This window comes from Drosophila albomicans, chromosome 3 (assembly GCF_009650485.2).
Source record: "Drosophila albomicans strain 15112-1751.03 chromosome 3, ASM965048v2, whole genome shotgun sequence".
In the NCBI taxonomy this organism is placed as follows: Eukaryota; Metazoa; Arthropoda; class Insecta; order Diptera; family Drosophilidae; genus Drosophila; species Drosophila albomicans.
Genome location: NC_047629.2, coordinates 51,928,429 through 51,946,709, shown reverse-complemented (window position 1 = coordinate 51,946,709; position 18,281 = coordinate 51,928,429). Strand labels below are relative to the sequence as shown.

The 18,281-nt window shown below is 34.3% G+C and overlaps 2 protein-coding genes across 8 annotated transcripts in view; both read left to right on the top strand.

Moving 5' to 3' along the window:
* LOC117570943 (C-type lectin 37Db) overlaps positions 1–12,142 on the top strand; it is a 28,059-nt gene extending 15,917 nt beyond the window's left edge. For all 3 annotated transcript variants that reach the window (XM_034252876.2, XM_052005276.1, XM_034252877.2), the window contains 3 exons: positions 1,598–1,701; positions 10,943–11,051; positions 11,480–12,142. In XM_034252876.2, coding sequence (XP_034108767.1) covers positions 1,598–1,701; positions 10,943–11,051; positions 11,480–11,730 — 464 coding nt within the window. In that variant the 3' untranslated portion in view covers positions 11,731–12,142. The remainder of the gene's footprint in view (positions 1–1,597; positions 1,702–10,942; positions 11,052–11,479) is intronic.
* A 4,401-nt stretch (positions 12,143–16,543) lies between these two features.
* Positions 16,544–18,281, top strand: part of LOC117566953 (uncharacterized) — a 38,041-nt gene continuing 36,303 nt past the window's right edge. For all 5 annotated transcript variants that reach the window (XM_034246596.2, XM_034246595.2, XM_034246592.2 and 2 more), the window contains exon 1: positions 16,544–16,703. The gene's annotated coding sequence lies outside the window, so the exon portion shown is untranslated. The remainder of the gene's footprint in view (positions 16,704–18,281) is intronic.

Genomic DNA, 18,281 nt, shown 5'->3' with positions numbered 1-18,281 from the left:
TTAAAAATTACAAAAATACATTGCAGTCTTAAATCTTTAAATAACCTTTGGTAATAGTTGAAAAGCCTTTATTAAATATTATAAAATTCGTATATAAACCTCACGACCTTACTTACTCTATCTCTATCCATGTCATGGCAAGTGTATAGAGCACATCATAAAAAGAAGGAATCGTAAACTTGTTGTGTCAATCCCTTAAAGTGTTCTTAATATTTCTCCGGCGAGACGTCTATTATTATTATTATGTTAATAGAAACTTTTATAGCTGCCAACAACATTATGTAAGCGAGCAGCCATCAAGCAAATTGCAACATTTCGCATTATGATTATATTTCTGTATTTTTTTGTTTTTTTTTTTTTTTGTTGGTTGTTCACTTTTTTAATGCTTCTATTAAGATTAAATTACATTTTTATTTTTACGATCTTTCCCGTTAGTCATTGTAAATTCATGTAAATCGTTGCGACGACGCCTGCACTTTTAAGCCGGGCCAAAAAGCAAAAGCAAAAGCGACTTGGCAACCACAACAATAATAATAAGCGTAGCAACCGCATCCAACAATAGCAACAACAACAACAACGAGAGACATCATTCAACACCATTATAATTAACATTAATGCCGCCTTCTGCTTGTGGCCTTGTGGCTGGTAATGGCGTCCATTTGGGATGATTAATTAACAAAATTCGCGAAAATGAAATTTTTGCTCAGTTGCCCAGTTTTGGGTGTCGTTTTATTGTCTTTTGTGTGTCGCGTTGTGTTGTGTTATGTGCTGTGTGTTGCTTTGTTTGTCGAGTTGTGTAGCAGACAAAAGAAACGCCGTTAACTTTGGCCAACATGTTGTTTGGCATGTTCGACAGAATGTTGCTTTATACATAAATCTGCATACATGAGTATTTCCCATATATACTCGTATATTGGCGTAATGACCTTCACACACTCAGAACCGAACCGAAACACACACACACACAATGCTTGGCCTTGATTCAGTTTCATAATCAGAAGCAGAGGCCTAAACAGAAACAGAAACCGAAACAAAAGCATATCAAAGCCATTGTCAAACATTCTGGCTAAGACGTCATTGTTGGCTTATCATCAGGTTGAACTTGTTTAGCTTAGTAAGCACAAAAAAAGGGGAACCAGTTCCTATGCTTTGATCTCTTTTGGGGTTTTTTTTTTTTGGTTTTCATTGTCTTATGTTCCAACGAAAGCAATCATAATTCACACGCTGCCGCAAAAACATTCACTTTCATAGCAATTAAATAAAAGATTTTTTGTGCTGCAATTCAGCGGATTTAACGACTTATTCTGCATTAATCTCAGATAAAAATCTTATTGATTATTAATGATAACCGATGTAGTTGTTTTGCTTATATCTTATGTAGTTATTCTCTCGGTTTATTTATGATCCTTTGTTTGCGAACCTTATCATAACATATGATTTTTAAGATCTTTAATAACAGTTATTTTGAAATGCAAATCTCTGTCGACCTTGGTATTTCATTTCTGCTTCGTTTTTATTTTTTGTTTACAGAAATTTGTGCATTTTTTTTATCCGATACTCACTTCCCTTCCTTCGCTTCCTCGACATTTATTTATAGATTGCCCGAACTGCGTGGACGAGTCACAGTATATGCCGAATAAATGGACGATGCCGCTGCTGAAGCTGGGCGAGAAGCGTTACTACCTCGGCATCTTCTTCAAGGTAAGCTGCATTCCGTGCCATTAACATTTAACCGACCGAACGGTTCAATGGTCCCCTCCTCAGATCGTCAGTCCGGTTATTGCAAATATTGCATCTGCTATTTTTTTTTTTTCGCAATCATATTCCACATTCGGACGCAAAACAAAATGCAGTTTACAAGCAGCTACTGCGCAGTCGGTTTTGTAGAGCAAGATCTGCTTAAGATTCCAAGACAATATACAATATAGAGTTGTAAATAAGCCACACCTCAAGCTGACAGCAAGCAACCTTCTCGATATCATTGAGTCAGCTGATACGAGTATCGTTAGCCTTAGAACCAATGCCATTGAATCATAATAAAAAAACCTTAGCTATTGATCGAATGTGCTTGGACACGCATCGGCAATTTGGTAGCTTCGAGATGACGTCTTTTAATTTTATGCAGCCATTCATATTAAAAACATATTAGTCAAAACTCCACGCTCCATTGAAAACGCGCCCAAAACCGCGTGCGATTTGAGCGCGACTTTGTCGCGTTTTTGGCCATTGGCCGAGCCAAAAGAGAGAGATAGAGAGAGAGAGAGAGACTAGTATGCAAATCTATCCATCAACAAGTCAGCTCTGACTATGAATCTCCATAGCGTTCTCCTTGAACTTTAAAGCTACACCATAAATATAATTTAATACCTTAATTTAACGGGCAGCAGCTGAAAATCGCTATTGTAACTTGGAATAATTAAACCAATCGTTAATATTCATATGTAAAACTAATTTATAGACAATATCTATCATAAGCGACAGTTATGAGTCAACTGATTGAGGTACATAAAAGAGGCAGAACCTCTTATAATCGTGAGGTAGTTCGACAAACATGCAAAGGTCAAATCTGTCCGGATAGAGATCGATTGCTTCACACTTTTCACACTCCGTTCTCATCGGAACTTAAACTTTAAGGAATTTGTCAGTTCAATGAGACTATAAATTCAACCAGCAGGTGTTTATAAATAAAGAAAAAACCGCCAAATTGAATGGAGCAGAACTAATTATTTTAATTGTTTAACGATCTATTAAATGTTTAATTATAGATAAAAAGTTCAAGTGGTCAGCTGGTGAGGTAACCTATGCAAATTTTTGGCATTTTCGCTTTAAACCTTCCCTAAGTATTCGCATTTATAAAAGTTGAAGTGATTATAATAAATATACGCACAGATTAGGGAGTCTTTATTTTTGTGTAGTTAACAGGTTTTTATGCAAAATTGGGTATTTCTTATATTAAACATGAAAAGGAATTATTAAAACTAAATTTATTAAAAGAAAAATAGTTTAAAAAGAGTCTACACAAATTGTGAACAAGTTTTTGTGAAAAAGTAAAGATATTTTTATGAAATTTAACATTAAATCAGGTTTAAGAAAATATTTAGAATTTTGTAAGGAATTTATAATAATAAAGAACAATATGCTATATTACATTTAACATTTCTTCTATAAATATAATCAACCAATTTTGAAGAAAAATCAACATTTTATGACTTAAACAAAAATTGCATTTTCTCTAAAAATTATTATCTAAAAGTATGAAAATCGTAAAGAGAAATATGGCTGAGAGAAAAGTTATTTTTATTGGTAAACAAATTTTTATTAAAAAATTCGTTATTTCTGCAAAGCTTTATTAAGGAATTTTGAAAACTACGACTCACTAAAAAATGACTTAAAGGTGTATAAACATGTTTAACAGTTATGTTAAATTTAACATATTCCCAAAAAACTATTTTGAAAACTGTTTCACATTTTATTCAAATTGAAATTATAAATAGAAAAATAGTTTGGAAAGAATCTATGTTGAACAAGTTTTTATGCTAAATTGACATTGACATTGATCCAATAACTATTATCAAAAAACTACGACTTAACAAAACAAAATTAACATTTTATAATTCTTCGAATATTTGCTGTTTTTCTGAAAACTAATACAAATTATAAAATGCTAAAGTTTTGTACTATATATAATGAACAAGTTTTTATACAAAATTTGACATTTCTTTAAAACTACTTTTACCAAAAAAGAAAAGGATTCGGGATTGAATAAAAATAAAATAAAATAATAGTTTGGACAGAATCTATAAAAATGATGAACAAGTTTTTATGCAAAGTTTGACATTTGTCCAAAAACTACTTTTACTTAATATGAAAACTAAATAAAAAAATTTAACATTTAAAAATTCTACAAAAAGTTTGACCTTTATCTGAAAACTTAAATGAGTTTAATTGAATGTACTTTTATAAGTCGTCTAATCCCGAACCAGTTTTTTATGCAAATGAAATGCATTTCTCGATTTAGACACAGAAATTAATGTTAAACAATTTTTCAAATATTCTAATAAATAGAATATATATATATATAAAGGTATAAATTTTGTTTTTATAATGTTCGTTAAATCAATTATATGTGGAATGACATGGAACCGATGAAGATTATCGAAGAATGAGATAATCACACATTTTACGTTAATTAATCTGAATGTTTAACAAGTTTTTTATGCAAATTTGTTTGTTTTGCTTAAAGAAATTAAATTTCTATCAATCAAATTGTTCAAGTAATTATGAGTGAATAATAAAAAGCATAGAAGTTGTACAAGTTTTATGATTAAATCCGATAAATGCATTTAATCAGCGCAGATTAAACATCTGCAGGTTCTTCACCCTAGCGATAACGACAGCCAAAAAAAAGTAATTAATTTTTGTGCAAACACGGAGATATTTGTTTGAGGAAGTGGGAGGGAAGAGGGCGGGACTTTGGTTAATACTCGTAAAACAATTCTATTGTGAACATGCCGACAGTTTGATTGTGAATTGAATTCGTTATTAGCACATTAATTAGGTGCATGTCCCATGGCTGATTAGCCATTGGGTTAGCCCAAAACATGTTACCAAAAATTCGCCTAACTGTAACTCGCTCTCTCCCTCTCTCTCTCTCTTTTATACCCTGCAGTCGGGTCTTAGCTGCTTGATATATATATCTGATATATTTTGTAGTCTATGGTATATTTTGAATGTAATAGTATATAGAGATTCCAAATATAGCCTTAGTTGAGTGCTACTTACTTTGTTTGATGATCTGGTATATTTTGTACTCTATGGTATTTTTTGAGTGTAATAATATATTGATATACCAAATATGTACAGTGTATTTTTGGTATATTTTAAGAAAGTACTGCACTTTTGTGCTTTCATTAATGATCTGACAAATTTTATTCTCTATAGTAACATATATTTTGAATGTAATAGCAGATTGACATTTCAAATATATACAGTATATTTCAGTACATATTCGCTATATTTTAAGAAAGTACTGCTCTAGTCTATGGTATATTTGGAATGTAATGGTACATGGACATACCAAATATATGCAGTATATATTCAGTGTATTTTTGATATATTGATTTGGTATATTTTGGAGTCTATGGTATATTTTGAATTAAATAATATAGCGACGTACCAAATATATGCAGTATATGTTTAGTATATTTTCGGTATATTTTAAGAAAGTACTGCAATTTTATGTCTTGGTTGATGATTAGGTATATTTTTGTAGTATATGGTATATTTTGAATTTAATAGTATAGCGACATACCAAATATATGAAGTATATTTTCAGTACATATTCGGTATATTTTAAGAAAGTACTACTCTAGTCGATGGTATATTTGGAATGTAATGGTAAATGGACATACCAAATATATGCAGTATATATACAGTATATTTTTGATATATTGATTTAGTATGTTTTGCAGTCTATGGTATATTTTTAATTTAATAGTATAGCGACATACCAAATATATGAAGTATATTTTCAGTACAATTTTAGTATATTTTAAGAATAATACCGCACTGTTGAAAATGGGTAGCGGATATCCCAAAGTCGAGCACACTCGACTGTAGCATTCTTGCTTGTTTTGTTTATCGCTCTCTCTTTTGTCACGTCGAACGTTGACATTTTAATCCATGCATAAAACTTGGAACCAGAACCCGGTCTATTAGAAATGCATAAATTTATTTATTTAGTTTCTCTGACGTTGTTGAACTTTTGTGTGAAGTTTATTAGAAATGTTCCAATTATTTATTGGAATAACCAATTAAGAATTTCGCTGTAAACATCGCCAAAAACTCATGAATAATTAATATTTATTTAAATGTGCTTCTCGAATGCGCCGCATTACGCAATGCTCGCTGGCCATAAACATTTCATCGTGTGGAAAAATGTAAATTTCGCAAAACACTAAAAATGAAAATGGCAACAACAAAAACCAAAAAAAACCGCTAAAATTAATTTACAATGAACACGCAAAGAGGCAACTGCAGCTGGCCAAGTCAACATCTGGAATTGGACTCGACTTTAGTCGTAGTTTTGTTTTTGTTTTATTTTAATGCGACACTAATTGCAGTTGATTATGGACTGAGGAGGAGGGAAACGGGAGGCGGGGGAAGGTGCAACGTCAAAACGTCGAAGCGTCGTTGACGATTGAGCAACGCATGCGATAAAGCTGAACGCCGAATACCGAATGTGTTAATGACATTAACAGAATTGTCAAACATTTTGCTGCCACTTAATTGAGTTGCTGTAAATTCAATTTGTTGACAGTTGTGGAACAAGCAGCTTTCAATTCGCCCAACATCGTGTCTCTTAATTACATAAAACGTTTACACTAAAGTTACAACTATGTTGTCCAACTGGAACATGTTCTCCTTCAATTACTTTAATTATAGCTACCTGGCTTCATCCGTCTTCTTTACATATACGCTTCCTCTCATTTCTTCTTCTCTCTGGCGCTCTAAATTAATGGTTACTCGCATTTCCTTATTAAAAATATTTATAAAGTCTTATCCATTTAGCTGACATGACAGTTTTTTAATAAGATAATATCGATTTGGTATATTCGCTTATATTCATGTGTAAGAAAGACTTCTACTTAATTCAGTTAAACTTTTCTAGATGGTAAATGTATGAAAATTCTAATTACATTTTCGATATATCACACTATGTACAAGGTATAAGAAATTGAATTCTAACTTATCTTTTACCCTGTCAATTTTTGTCAGTTGTCCCGATTAAGCTGTTGTAAGATGTATAATAAATATACATTTTCTGTATTCATTGTTATGCAATTTTCCTTCCTCATCAGCAATATTTTGTTTTTATTTACCCTGTATTACATATATTTTCTGTATTCATTATAAGACTTTCCAACTTCGTTAAACATATTTTAATATCCATTTATCATTTTTTCTTTAAGTATTTTTTATACCCGCTACCCATAGGGTAGAAGGGTATTATAACTTTGTGCCGGCAGGAAATGTATGTAACAGGTAGAAGGAGGCATCTCCGACCCTATAAAGTATATATATTCTTTGATCAGCGTCAACAGCCGAGACGATATAGCCATGTCCGTCTGTCTGTCTGTCCGTCTGTCCGTCTGTCCGTCTGTCCGTCCGTCCGTCCGTCCGTATGAACACCTAGATCTCAGAGACTATAAGAGATAGAGCTATAATTTTTTTTCGACAGCATTTGTTATGTTTGCACGCAGATCAAGTTTGTTTCAAATTTTTGCCACGCCCACTTCCGCCCCGCAAATCAAAAAAATCGAATAACAAGTGTAATTTTAAAGCTAGAGCTACGAATTTTGGTATATATAATAATTACTATAATAGTTATGATTCCTGAAAAATTGGTTTGCGTTCAGATAAAAATTGTAGATGTTATTAAAGAAATACTTTTGTATGGGCAAAAACGCCTACTTACTAGGGGTCTGAGTTGCTTTGGCCGACAATCTGGCACATTGTGCCGTTTATGGTATATTTTGAATGGTGTACTACATCGATATACCAAGCATACCATTTGGTATATTTTTTTTTAGTATTTTTTAGTATTTTCGGTATATTTTGAAAATGATACCGCAATATTTTGCCTTTATTAAAAATGGGTAGCGGGTATCTCACAGTCGAGCACACTCGACTGTAACTTTCTTACTTGTTTTATGTTGTTATAACCCTGATTTATGAGAGATTTTTGCAAATATTTGTTCATCAATATATTGCATATTTTATTCCTTTCGTAGTTTATTTGCTACTTCGTTTTGTCGGCCGTTAAAATATAAAAGTTTTAATTGGCCTGCACTTTTTTTCTCTTTCCCTTTGTATACTTGCAAAAGTATAATAAATAAATCAACAAATAATGACATTAATATTAAGTTTACTTACTTTCTGGTGATCACCATATTTTCCTTTCTGACTGCATTTTCATGGATTTTTAAATTTACATCGAAATTTATTACAACATTTTTTACCTACCTACTCTTCTTTAATTTAATAACATTTTTTATTTATTGCTCTTACCCGAGTTATATCTTTTTTTTTGTAACATGAAAATTACAACCTCTCGATAAATAAATGATTGCCTCTCTGTAAGTTTCATCGACATTTTCTTGCATTCCATTCATTAAGCTCCTCGCATATGAATTCGTCTGGCTCGTCCAGTTTTTCATCACAGTCTTTAAGTGCCACACTCTCACTTTTACGTTTTTTCATTTTTTGCGACGTCAGGCATTCATTACGTAATATCAAATATCAAACTGAACCGACAATCATCCTGGCACAATCCTTTCATCAACTGCTGCCCACATCAACTTTTGCCTTTGCTTTTGCTTTTGCTGCTTGTCACGAACTGCACACACTCAAACATTGAACGATTCGAACAATTCACATTCAATTGCATGCCTCTGATCCAGATCGTAAACGGGGCATTTGAAGTTGCCACACACACATTCAGACGTGTCCGCCGCCGGCCTCCACTAACTGCTGCTCCTCCTCCTCCTCCTTCTTCCTCCTTCTCCATCTCCTCCTCTTGATATCTTCTTGTTGTGGCCTTTCACCTGTGCTGCCAGCTGCAAATCTCCGTTTCAAGCTGACGAACGTCAATAAAAGTCGACAGCATTTTATGTTTTACTTTAAATTATTTAACAAAACGACGTGGGCGAAGTGGGCGTGGCTTGCGCCCAACGCATTGGCAATTCAAGCTGCGAGTTTGGCTGCCAATTAGAGTCACTGTTGATGTGGCCAACAGCACATCAAGAGTTTTTGGTGTGTGTGTTTTGGGGCTATCAATCTATCAATAAATGCAATTTGATATTCAATTAACACTAATGGCTTCCACTCTTTTGGCCTTCTTCCTTAATTAGCCAACCCTTTGGCAGCCTGTTGATTGCAGCTTTTTAGTTGCCACAACTTTTGGCCCATTTTCATGTGAGTGCTTTCAGGTGATGCGCACCTAAATCGATTACGCAACTAGCTACCCCTTTGCCCCCTTCCCCATCCCCTTTCCCTTCTCCCCTTTTTGACAGTTTGGTTCTGCGGTCGACCGCCTATGTCGCCGACGTCATTAACTTGGCTTTAATTGTATTAGCCGTAATTGTGCGCGAATAAAGCGCAAACTGACGCCGCATCCTCTGACTCTGTAGAAAGTGTTTAATGCGAATTGTTGTTGTTGTTCTTGTTGTTGTTGTTTCGAGGAAACACGCTCGCTGAAAGTGTTTATTGGGCTGTAAAAGGACGCTCCAGTGAAGCCAAGAAGTCAATTAGTTTGCCATATGAGCAGAAGAAAGAACTTTTCGCCCAGTTCAACTGGGATGAGGAGCAACGAGGGGCGATGGGCAAGGGGAGAGGGGTAGAGGAACAGGGACAGCCTTAATGGCATGCGACATGGGTTCTGTGTTTACCTGTCGTGCACTTTATGCGAGCTGAGGGATCTACCAAAAATTCTTTTCACCTGCCAAATACAAAAAAAAAAGCAGCCAACTTTCTCACAGAGTTGCATACTCTATAAAAGCGAAAATATGTTTCTGCCTCTTACGAGGACCCTTTGCTAGAGGAAGTGGAAAGCAAAGAGCTAAATGATTTATAATCATTGGGCACGCATTTTAAATATAAATATGTGTAATAGAACTTTCAATGACTAGGCAATATAATAATTACCTTCCTTTGCACATAAAATTAATTTTGCAGCAGAACTTATATATCAATGTTTTATAATAGTGAGACAATATTATTGATATAATATGAAATATTGTAAAAATTTATTTGATGAACGAAAAAATTGCTACAATTATTTATGAAAAATTAAAAGTAATAATGGATTATTTAACTAGTAAATTTTCTATACTGAAATTTCATGGCAATCAAACATTTTTATATATTTTTAGCACAAATATTATACCAATTTTTATACGATTACAATATACGAGTATACTGAAAGTTAAAGTTTTTATGATTTCTTAAAATTTGTTGCAATTATATACAAATGTTAGACTTTTTTAAATATATAATTAAAAACTATAAAATACCAGCCGTCTATCAGGTTTTAATTTTGTATTGCTTGACAATCATATACGTAGTTTATATTGTACTATATGGTATATTATTAGCAATAAAAATACATTCAAGCTGTATGGTATATTTTTCGTATAGTATATTGATATAATAAATTAGTAAAACTTAGTATATTGGCAATATTCAGTATATAAATAAAATGAATATTGCTAATTCAGTATATTAATATACTAAATGATACATATGCCGTGCAGATATAATGTATTTTGCCAATAGTATATTGATATAATAAATTAGTAATATTTAGTATGTTTGCAATATTCAGTATATTAATATAATGAATATTGATAATTAGTATATTAATATACGAATACTTATCATTTAGTATATTAATATACTGCCATGCAGTTATAATGTATTTTGCTATTATAATTAGATTAGTACCAATATACTAAACATTGGTTATTTAGTCTATCGATACACTACATGAAAAATATACCCAGCTCTAATATATTATTTTGGTATATTTATTTTGTATACTTCATTTATACTCTGCATATTTACTTATTACACTAAATAGTATATGCAACATGTGCCAAACAGTTCCAATGCATTTTTTTTTTTTTTTGTGGTTTCTTTAGTATATTTAATTTACATTTATTTTGTTTGTATTACAGTAAAGTACACTCATCTATAGCTTTTACACTTAGTTAACAATCTATATATAAATCAATACTTATTAAGTTTTCTAAGTTAGTGTATTGCACTGGCGACTGCACAAAACAATGTTTGTTGCTTGGCTTAGAACTTGGCCCTAACTTTTTTTGTATTGCCATTTCTCTTTGCTCACTTTATTTTTTGCACTTTTTCTTTTGACTTGCAGGCAAATTGGTTCAAAGCCACGCAATATTGCCGCTACCATGGCATGCACTTGGCTAGCATTTCATCACAGGAAGAGAATGATAGACTGGAGAAACACATACGCGACTTTGGTAAGTGACTGAACGATAAGCAGCAGCAGCAGCTGTTGGAAATGCGACCAAATCAAGGGGGTGGGGGGGAAATGCAACTGAGACGTGAGCGGAGATTGTAGTGGAGACTGGTTGTGGGGCTTTGACTTTCTAGCGTGCATAATACACGGAAGTTGGTAACCCAAAACTGTAGAGCGATGACACAAGGGAAACCACGAGACTGAAGAGTGGAGAGGGACAGGGGTCAGTGGGCATTTTCATTGTTGTTGTTTGTTGCCAGTGGCCAAGCTGCGACTCAAATTGCGGCCATGCATTCAATTTCAATGCACTTTCCATGGCAACAGATCGACAAAAACAACAACGGCAAAAGTGAATGTGCGAGGGCGAGAGTTAAGTAGTTGTTTAAGCCACGCCTACAAAACGAAAACGCTTTTGATTTCATTTCACAGGTTTGGGCCACGAACATTTCTGGATATCCGGCACCGATCTGGCCGATGAAGGCAATTACTTTTGGATGGCCACTGGACGGCCGATAACATTCACCAACTGGAATGCCGGCGAGCCAAACAATTTCCGCTACGAGAACGGCGAAGAGGAGAATTGTCTGGAGCTGTGGAATCGCGATGGCAAGGGACTCAAATGGAATGATTCGCCCTGCAGTTTCGAGACTTATTTCGTTTGCGAGGTGCAGCCCGTTTAAAGCAGCAACAGCAAAGCAACAAAATCAAATATGTACTAGAATATTAAGCATACGACCTGCAGCACAGCGAGCAAATATTTGATGAGAAAGAAAGGGAAGCAGCTGAAAACAATTTACAAGTAGTTATTATGTTTAGTTCACTAGTTCATAAGTTTTGTCGTCGTATCAATATTTGCTGTGCTGTGCTGCGCTCTGTTAATGTGGTAATTTAATATATATTATTCAAAATTTCAAAAGAAACAATCAAAATTATCAATATTGTTATGTATAATTTAACAAATTGGTCAAGTCTTTTTTGATGATGCTTAGCTAGTAAACTAATTAAATTATGCTCTCGTCTAAATCGTTCTTAGGCACTTGTATCTTCTCATGTAAAAACAAAAATGTATAAAATTAAATAAAATACAACGAAAATCATAAAAATCGCTGTGAACCTTATTTCAAGAATTTCCAGCAGGTGCAACGGTGCGTATGAGCAATGATCAATAATCATATTTGGTCATAAGGCGTGCAAATAAAATTGAAAGTGCCTCGACTTCTGCTCTTCAACATTCAAGCTCTCTCTCTCTCTCTCTGCTAAGCATGCGGCCACCTGTCGTATACTTGCTAACCAAACACAACTAATGCTGGATATAAGTAATATAATCATCTGGAGCTGTGACACGATTTACACTATGTCACGCTGCAAGTAAGACATGTAACCCAAAGAGAGTTATATAGAGAGAGAGACAGAATTTGGGAGATAACAAAAAGAGAGCTTGCATAAGGCAACTATCTGTTTATCTCTCTACTTGTCCAGCTGTTGAGCTCTGCTCACCTGCCTCAGCTCAGCTGCCTCAACTACAATTTGGCCACCGGCAAGGGCTAGTCACAGCCCCTGGGGACCGACAAAGCGAACAACGTGCAACGAGGCACACATTGTTTGTTGTTTATGCACCACAAATGGCTGAACAATAAAAATGCTCTTAAATGAGTGAACAGAAAAAGAGAGAGCTGACGCATGCGCCAAACTCGCTTGAAGAGCGAGCAAGAGTAAGAGAAGTTGCCTGGGAATGCCGAAATATGGAGGAATCTATTAAGGATTCATAAAGGTAAATATAATAAAAAATACATCGACACATTCGTGCACTAAATTGCCAAGGGAATTAAAAAGCGCTTCGCTATGTGCAAATAACATTTTTTATTAAAATTCTAATAGACCTTCAAATGAGTTGTTTATTGGCTATACGAGGGCTGCTATTTAAGTTTCTGGCCTAGGTCACTTCTAGCCATATTATGACCAATTGGCTACTTCCCAAAGAAAGTTTGGACTTTTATCGATAAAAGCTCCATACAACTTTTTCATGTGCGACCACGTTTGATATCGATAAACGATTAATCAAAAACTTACCTCGGCAGAAAAATCGAATTAACTCGTGAACACTTTCGAGCAATAATTTTTCACAACTTTCGACTTGGATTATTACGACAAGAGTGCACCGATGAACTTAAATCTTTGTAAGGCGATGATGTGCTATCCTATAGCCCTGTGAAAAACTGATTTAATGGATTCTATCGTGGCCAATGCTCGCTGGAAGACGTAGGTTGTGAAGGTCGTCCAAAAACAGACGTTGTGCCAGAAAACATTGATGCCGTGCGTGAACTGATAATGCTAGTTCGTCATGTGACATATCGTGAGATAGAGGCATCCTTTGACATTTCTTCCACCAGAATACATTCGATATTGCATAAACACCTGGTCGTAAAAAAGGATTGTTCTCGTTGGATCCCGCACAAATTTGACAATTGCTCAAAAAAAGGCTTGTGTGAATTGGTTCAAAGAAATTTTGAAAAAATACATTCCCTGTGCTTCAAAAGACATTTATAAGATCGTCACAGGTGACGATTCATGGATATATGGTTATGAGCCCAAAACAAAACAGCAATCGACCGTGTGGGTCTTTGAAGACGAGCCAAATCCAACGAATCTTGTTCGTGGAGGAAGCACTATTCAGCAAATGGTCGCCTGTTTCTTCGGTAAAACTGGTCATGTGGCGACAGTTTCGCTTAAGCAATGTAGGACGGTCAATTCTGAGTGGTACACCACAATTTGTTTGCCTGAAATCCTTGTAGAATTTCGAAAAACGAACAAGAAAAGATGGATCATTCTGCACCATGACAACACGAACTCTCACACACCAGCTCAAACCCGCGCCTTTTTTTCCGGTCAAAACGTGGAATTTATAGGTCGTCCGCCGTACAGCCCTAACTTGGCACCCAATGACTTCTTTTTATTCCCGTACATCAAGGAAAAAAGGAGTGGTCATCGATTTTCGATGTCAGAAAGTGCTGTTAAAGTGTTCAATAACCATGTTTTGGAGGTGCCTCAATCAGAGTGGAAAAAGTGCTTCCACAATTGGGTTGAGCGCATTCAAAAGTATATAAATCTTGCTGGAGAATACTGTGACAAACAATAAATCCATTTTTTTTATAAATATTCGCATTTTCATTATTAGGCCAGAAACTTAAATAGCAGCCCTCGTAATAATAAGGAAGCTTGAAATAATTTTTAAACCTTATTTTGACAGCACAAAATTACAGAAAAGTAAAATAATAAGAATATTAAAATAACTTTTTACGGAAAAGTAAAATAATAAGGAAACTAGAAATAATTTTCAGACTTCATTTATTAGAAGTATTAAAAATAAATTTAAAATGAACTTAAAAAAAGTATAAAATAATTAATGATTTTACTTTAATATAAAAAACAGTCTCATAGGCGATTATTCGGTTAAAATGTACATAAATTATGTTAGAGAAGCTTAAGTAAGTGTTATACATAATGTTAGAATTGATCAATAACTTAGCTTCATATTCTCGTTTTTTTTGTTTTATATTTTATTATTCTACTTTTTTATCTTAGCAAAGCGTAAAACAGTAGTCTCCATTTCTATTCCAATGTTCGATTTTATTTGAATCATGTTCTTTTAACTAATTTTATGAACTGCAATAAATCTTAAATGGATGCGCATTATTATGCATGTGGATCTCAAATATCGAATTCTCATTCATTGTCTACTCTAGAAAAGTTTCCTATAGCGATATACATATAAATCAGGTGCGACTAGTTCCTGATATAATCCGTCATTAATGATGTGCCAAAAACCAGTTTGTTTGTCGCCAATTTGACAGCGCGTGGTTAGTTTAAAGTGCTAATATAAATTAAGTATACGTAGGAGTGGTCTTCCTCATGTCAAAACTATTATCAAATTGTTGTGAAATTGAGCTAATTGTTATACGACCAATAAAATGGAGAACAAAGGTGAGTGGAATAGGTAATTTTCGATAAGTTTTTGAAAAATTAAGTATACGTAGGAGTGATGTTTATCAAGCCTCAACTATTATAAAATAGTTTTAATAAAAGAGAGGACAAAGGTAAGTGGAATAGGTAATTTTGAATATGATTATGAGTATCAGTATTTTGAAAATTAAGTATACGTAGTAACAAAACTAACTTAAGTATTAAAACTATTATTATTAAATAGTTGTGATTATAGTTGTACGACTAAAAAGGTAGAGAACAAAAAATCGTATGTGAGTAATCAGATACATACATAATTTTTTTTTTAATTAATCATCTCAAAAATACAAATATATATTTGTTTCATTTATATATTTTCATTATAATTGCTTTTACTTGGATTTGTAAGTCTTTTATTATTGTAAAGGCAACTCATATCCTTTGTTATCCATTTGTAATTACAAGCGATGAAATAGCAAATTAGCAAGAATTGTAGATATTTTTTTCCTTTGCATACTTAGCAGTAAATTCTTTGTAAATACGTTTTCTTTTCTCTTTTAAAAACTTATTTATGTAAAGTATTTTCCTTTTCATTTTATTTTAAAGTAGAGAGGCTATCTGATTTGTAGTTTTTTTTTGTGATACAAAATGAGAAACTTGTCTTTACCTCATTCTAATAATAAGTGCTATAATTATAAAATAAATAGAAATAAGCTTCTTTAAGGACAACTTTTAAGAACAACGCACTTTAATAGCTAACACCTTTTCTTTTTAAATAACAAACAACATACGCTTAAATATTTATTAGTATTTGTAAATAATTTTTTACTTTAAAAATACAGAATTTATGATTTACATTATTTTTTGATTTTTGAAATATAAAACACGTTTACTTTTTCTTATCTCAACATTCTAATTTAATGCTCTAAATATTAAATAGATGAAAATAGGTTGTTTAAAGCCAACATAGTTCAATGTCTTACAACATTTGTTATCATTGAGCAACACAAAATGCTAGAATATTTACCAGCAACTTCTTATCATCCACCCCACTGTTCGAACACAAAGAGAGGCCAATTACAGAGCTTTGCTGGCACACGCTCTCTCTCTCTCTCTCTCTCGCTCTCTTTTTGCTTGTCTCTTTTTCGATGAGTCCAAAAATTAAATAATTTAGTAAAAGGCAGCGACCTAACCAAAACACAGACGCAGCCAACGCACGAACACGAACATTCACCGATGTCGATGTCGAACTCAAAGTCGATGTCGATGCCGACAACGACAACGACGCATGCCATGACCGTGTGCTCCGTGCTCTGTCTGCGTCTCTGTCTCTGTCTCCGGCGTGTGGCGCAAGGCGACGCCGTGTACTGAGTTTTGCCGAGCATTGCCCGTTGCTGGCTGTCATCAGTTCATTGTAGACATTTTCCCGGCACGGACGCAACGCGCGGACTCCAAAACACAGCGGAACACAACGGAAAACATTTCGACGGAGTGAATTCGCACAGTTCGGTTCGGTTTGCCTCTATTTTAGCCGTTTTTTGCGCGTGTATCTGTGTGTGTGTGTGTGTGCCACAGTTTTTCGTTTGAGGTTTGCACTTTAATTTCATTAGGGCGACCGCAAAACAGGACGCGCAACGTGGACCAAACAAAATGTTAACCATGCAGCGCGACTAAACGACAAACAAATGAAAAAGTGCGTAAATTATGACATTCTCTTCTGGGTTTGTTTAAATGTGGGGGGAAGCGGGAGAGGTGGAGGGAGGAGAGGAGGAGTACTGTGGAATAACTGTGGGCGGGCGCAATTTAAAAAGCAAGAAAAAATAGAAAGGAAATCGCTTCGTTGCTCGTGCTCTTTGTGTGTCTGTGTGTGTGAGTTTGTCTCTGTCTCTGTGGAAGTGTCCTGTCTCTCTGTCTGTGAGTGTATGTGTGTGTGTGTGTGTGTATGCGTCTGTGCGGCGTGTCCTGATAACATCGCAGAAAGTAAAATTAGGGCAAAATGCTTCTGCTTCAGCGAAGAGCGAGAAGGAGCAAGGAGAAGCAGCTGAAGCAACTGCGTATAAGTGCGTACGAATATGTGTGTGAGAGTGTGCGTGTGTGTGTGTGTGCAAGTGTGTGTGTGTGTTAGCTACTGTTATGGCCACCCACAGCTGTAGAATGGCTCGCACTTAAAGTGTCGTCCTCATCGCAGCCTAATTAATTCAATGGGCGTCGAGTGCTCGTAACCCGCTCGCTGCTCCTCTCTCTTTCACTCCTCTGTGTATCTTTCTCTTTCGTTACTGGGGCAACGCGTTCCAAATTTAAATTCAAATCAAATTTACCAACAGCACACATAAATAAATCATTGAAATTTGCTCGTCAGATGGCTTCAATTATTTTTAAATCATTTGCAAATTGCAAAATACGAAATACGAAATAAAATATCAAATTTAAATACGCAGCTATGCAGAACGTAAAACATAGAAGAAGAAGAGATATGCGAGTAGAAGGTAGAAGAAGAAGAAGAAGCGGCATAAAAACAGAGATAATCCGCAGTGTTATTTTGTTGTTGCGGCCTTTTTAAAAATACATTTTCCACATTTTCATTGCCAAAGCGAAATCGTCACAAAATAAAAATGTGTAGGGCAAAAAACCCCCCAACAACAAAAACAAAAACAACAAAAACGAAAACAAAACGTAACGAAATGAAACGAAACGAGAAGAAAAGTGAATGAAATGCAGAATGAAAAATAAAAAATGAAAAATGTGACCGTTATGTGAAATATGTATGTGTGTGTGTGTGGAAAGTGCGTTCCAAAATAATCGTAGGGCTCGAGGCGACATTTAATTAAAATTTGAGCCGCATTTAATGAACAAACACAAGGAGCATATTAAAGGTCACCCAACTGACCGTCATTTGGACAAATTGTAGCGGGTCAACTAACTCGCCCAACACCACCACCTCTGAATATATATACACTAAGCTACATACAAATTGGGACATTTCAATTAACTTGATTTTATAAAAAAAAATTTGTTTGAAATGTGTTTTAATTAACTTAGCAATATACATTCGATTTTGATAACAGCAAAGTTCGTTGCACTGAAGGAAGAAATCATCTACATTTAAAATATATTATTAATTAATGAACAATTTGAAAATTTAACAAATCTGAGTTGAAAAAGTTACAGATTTTAAAATGCTGTGAGTACAAATATTCACCTAAATTCAAGGCTGATAAAAATATGAATATATTGTGTATCCAAGGAATTTTCATCAGTGCTAATAATTTTA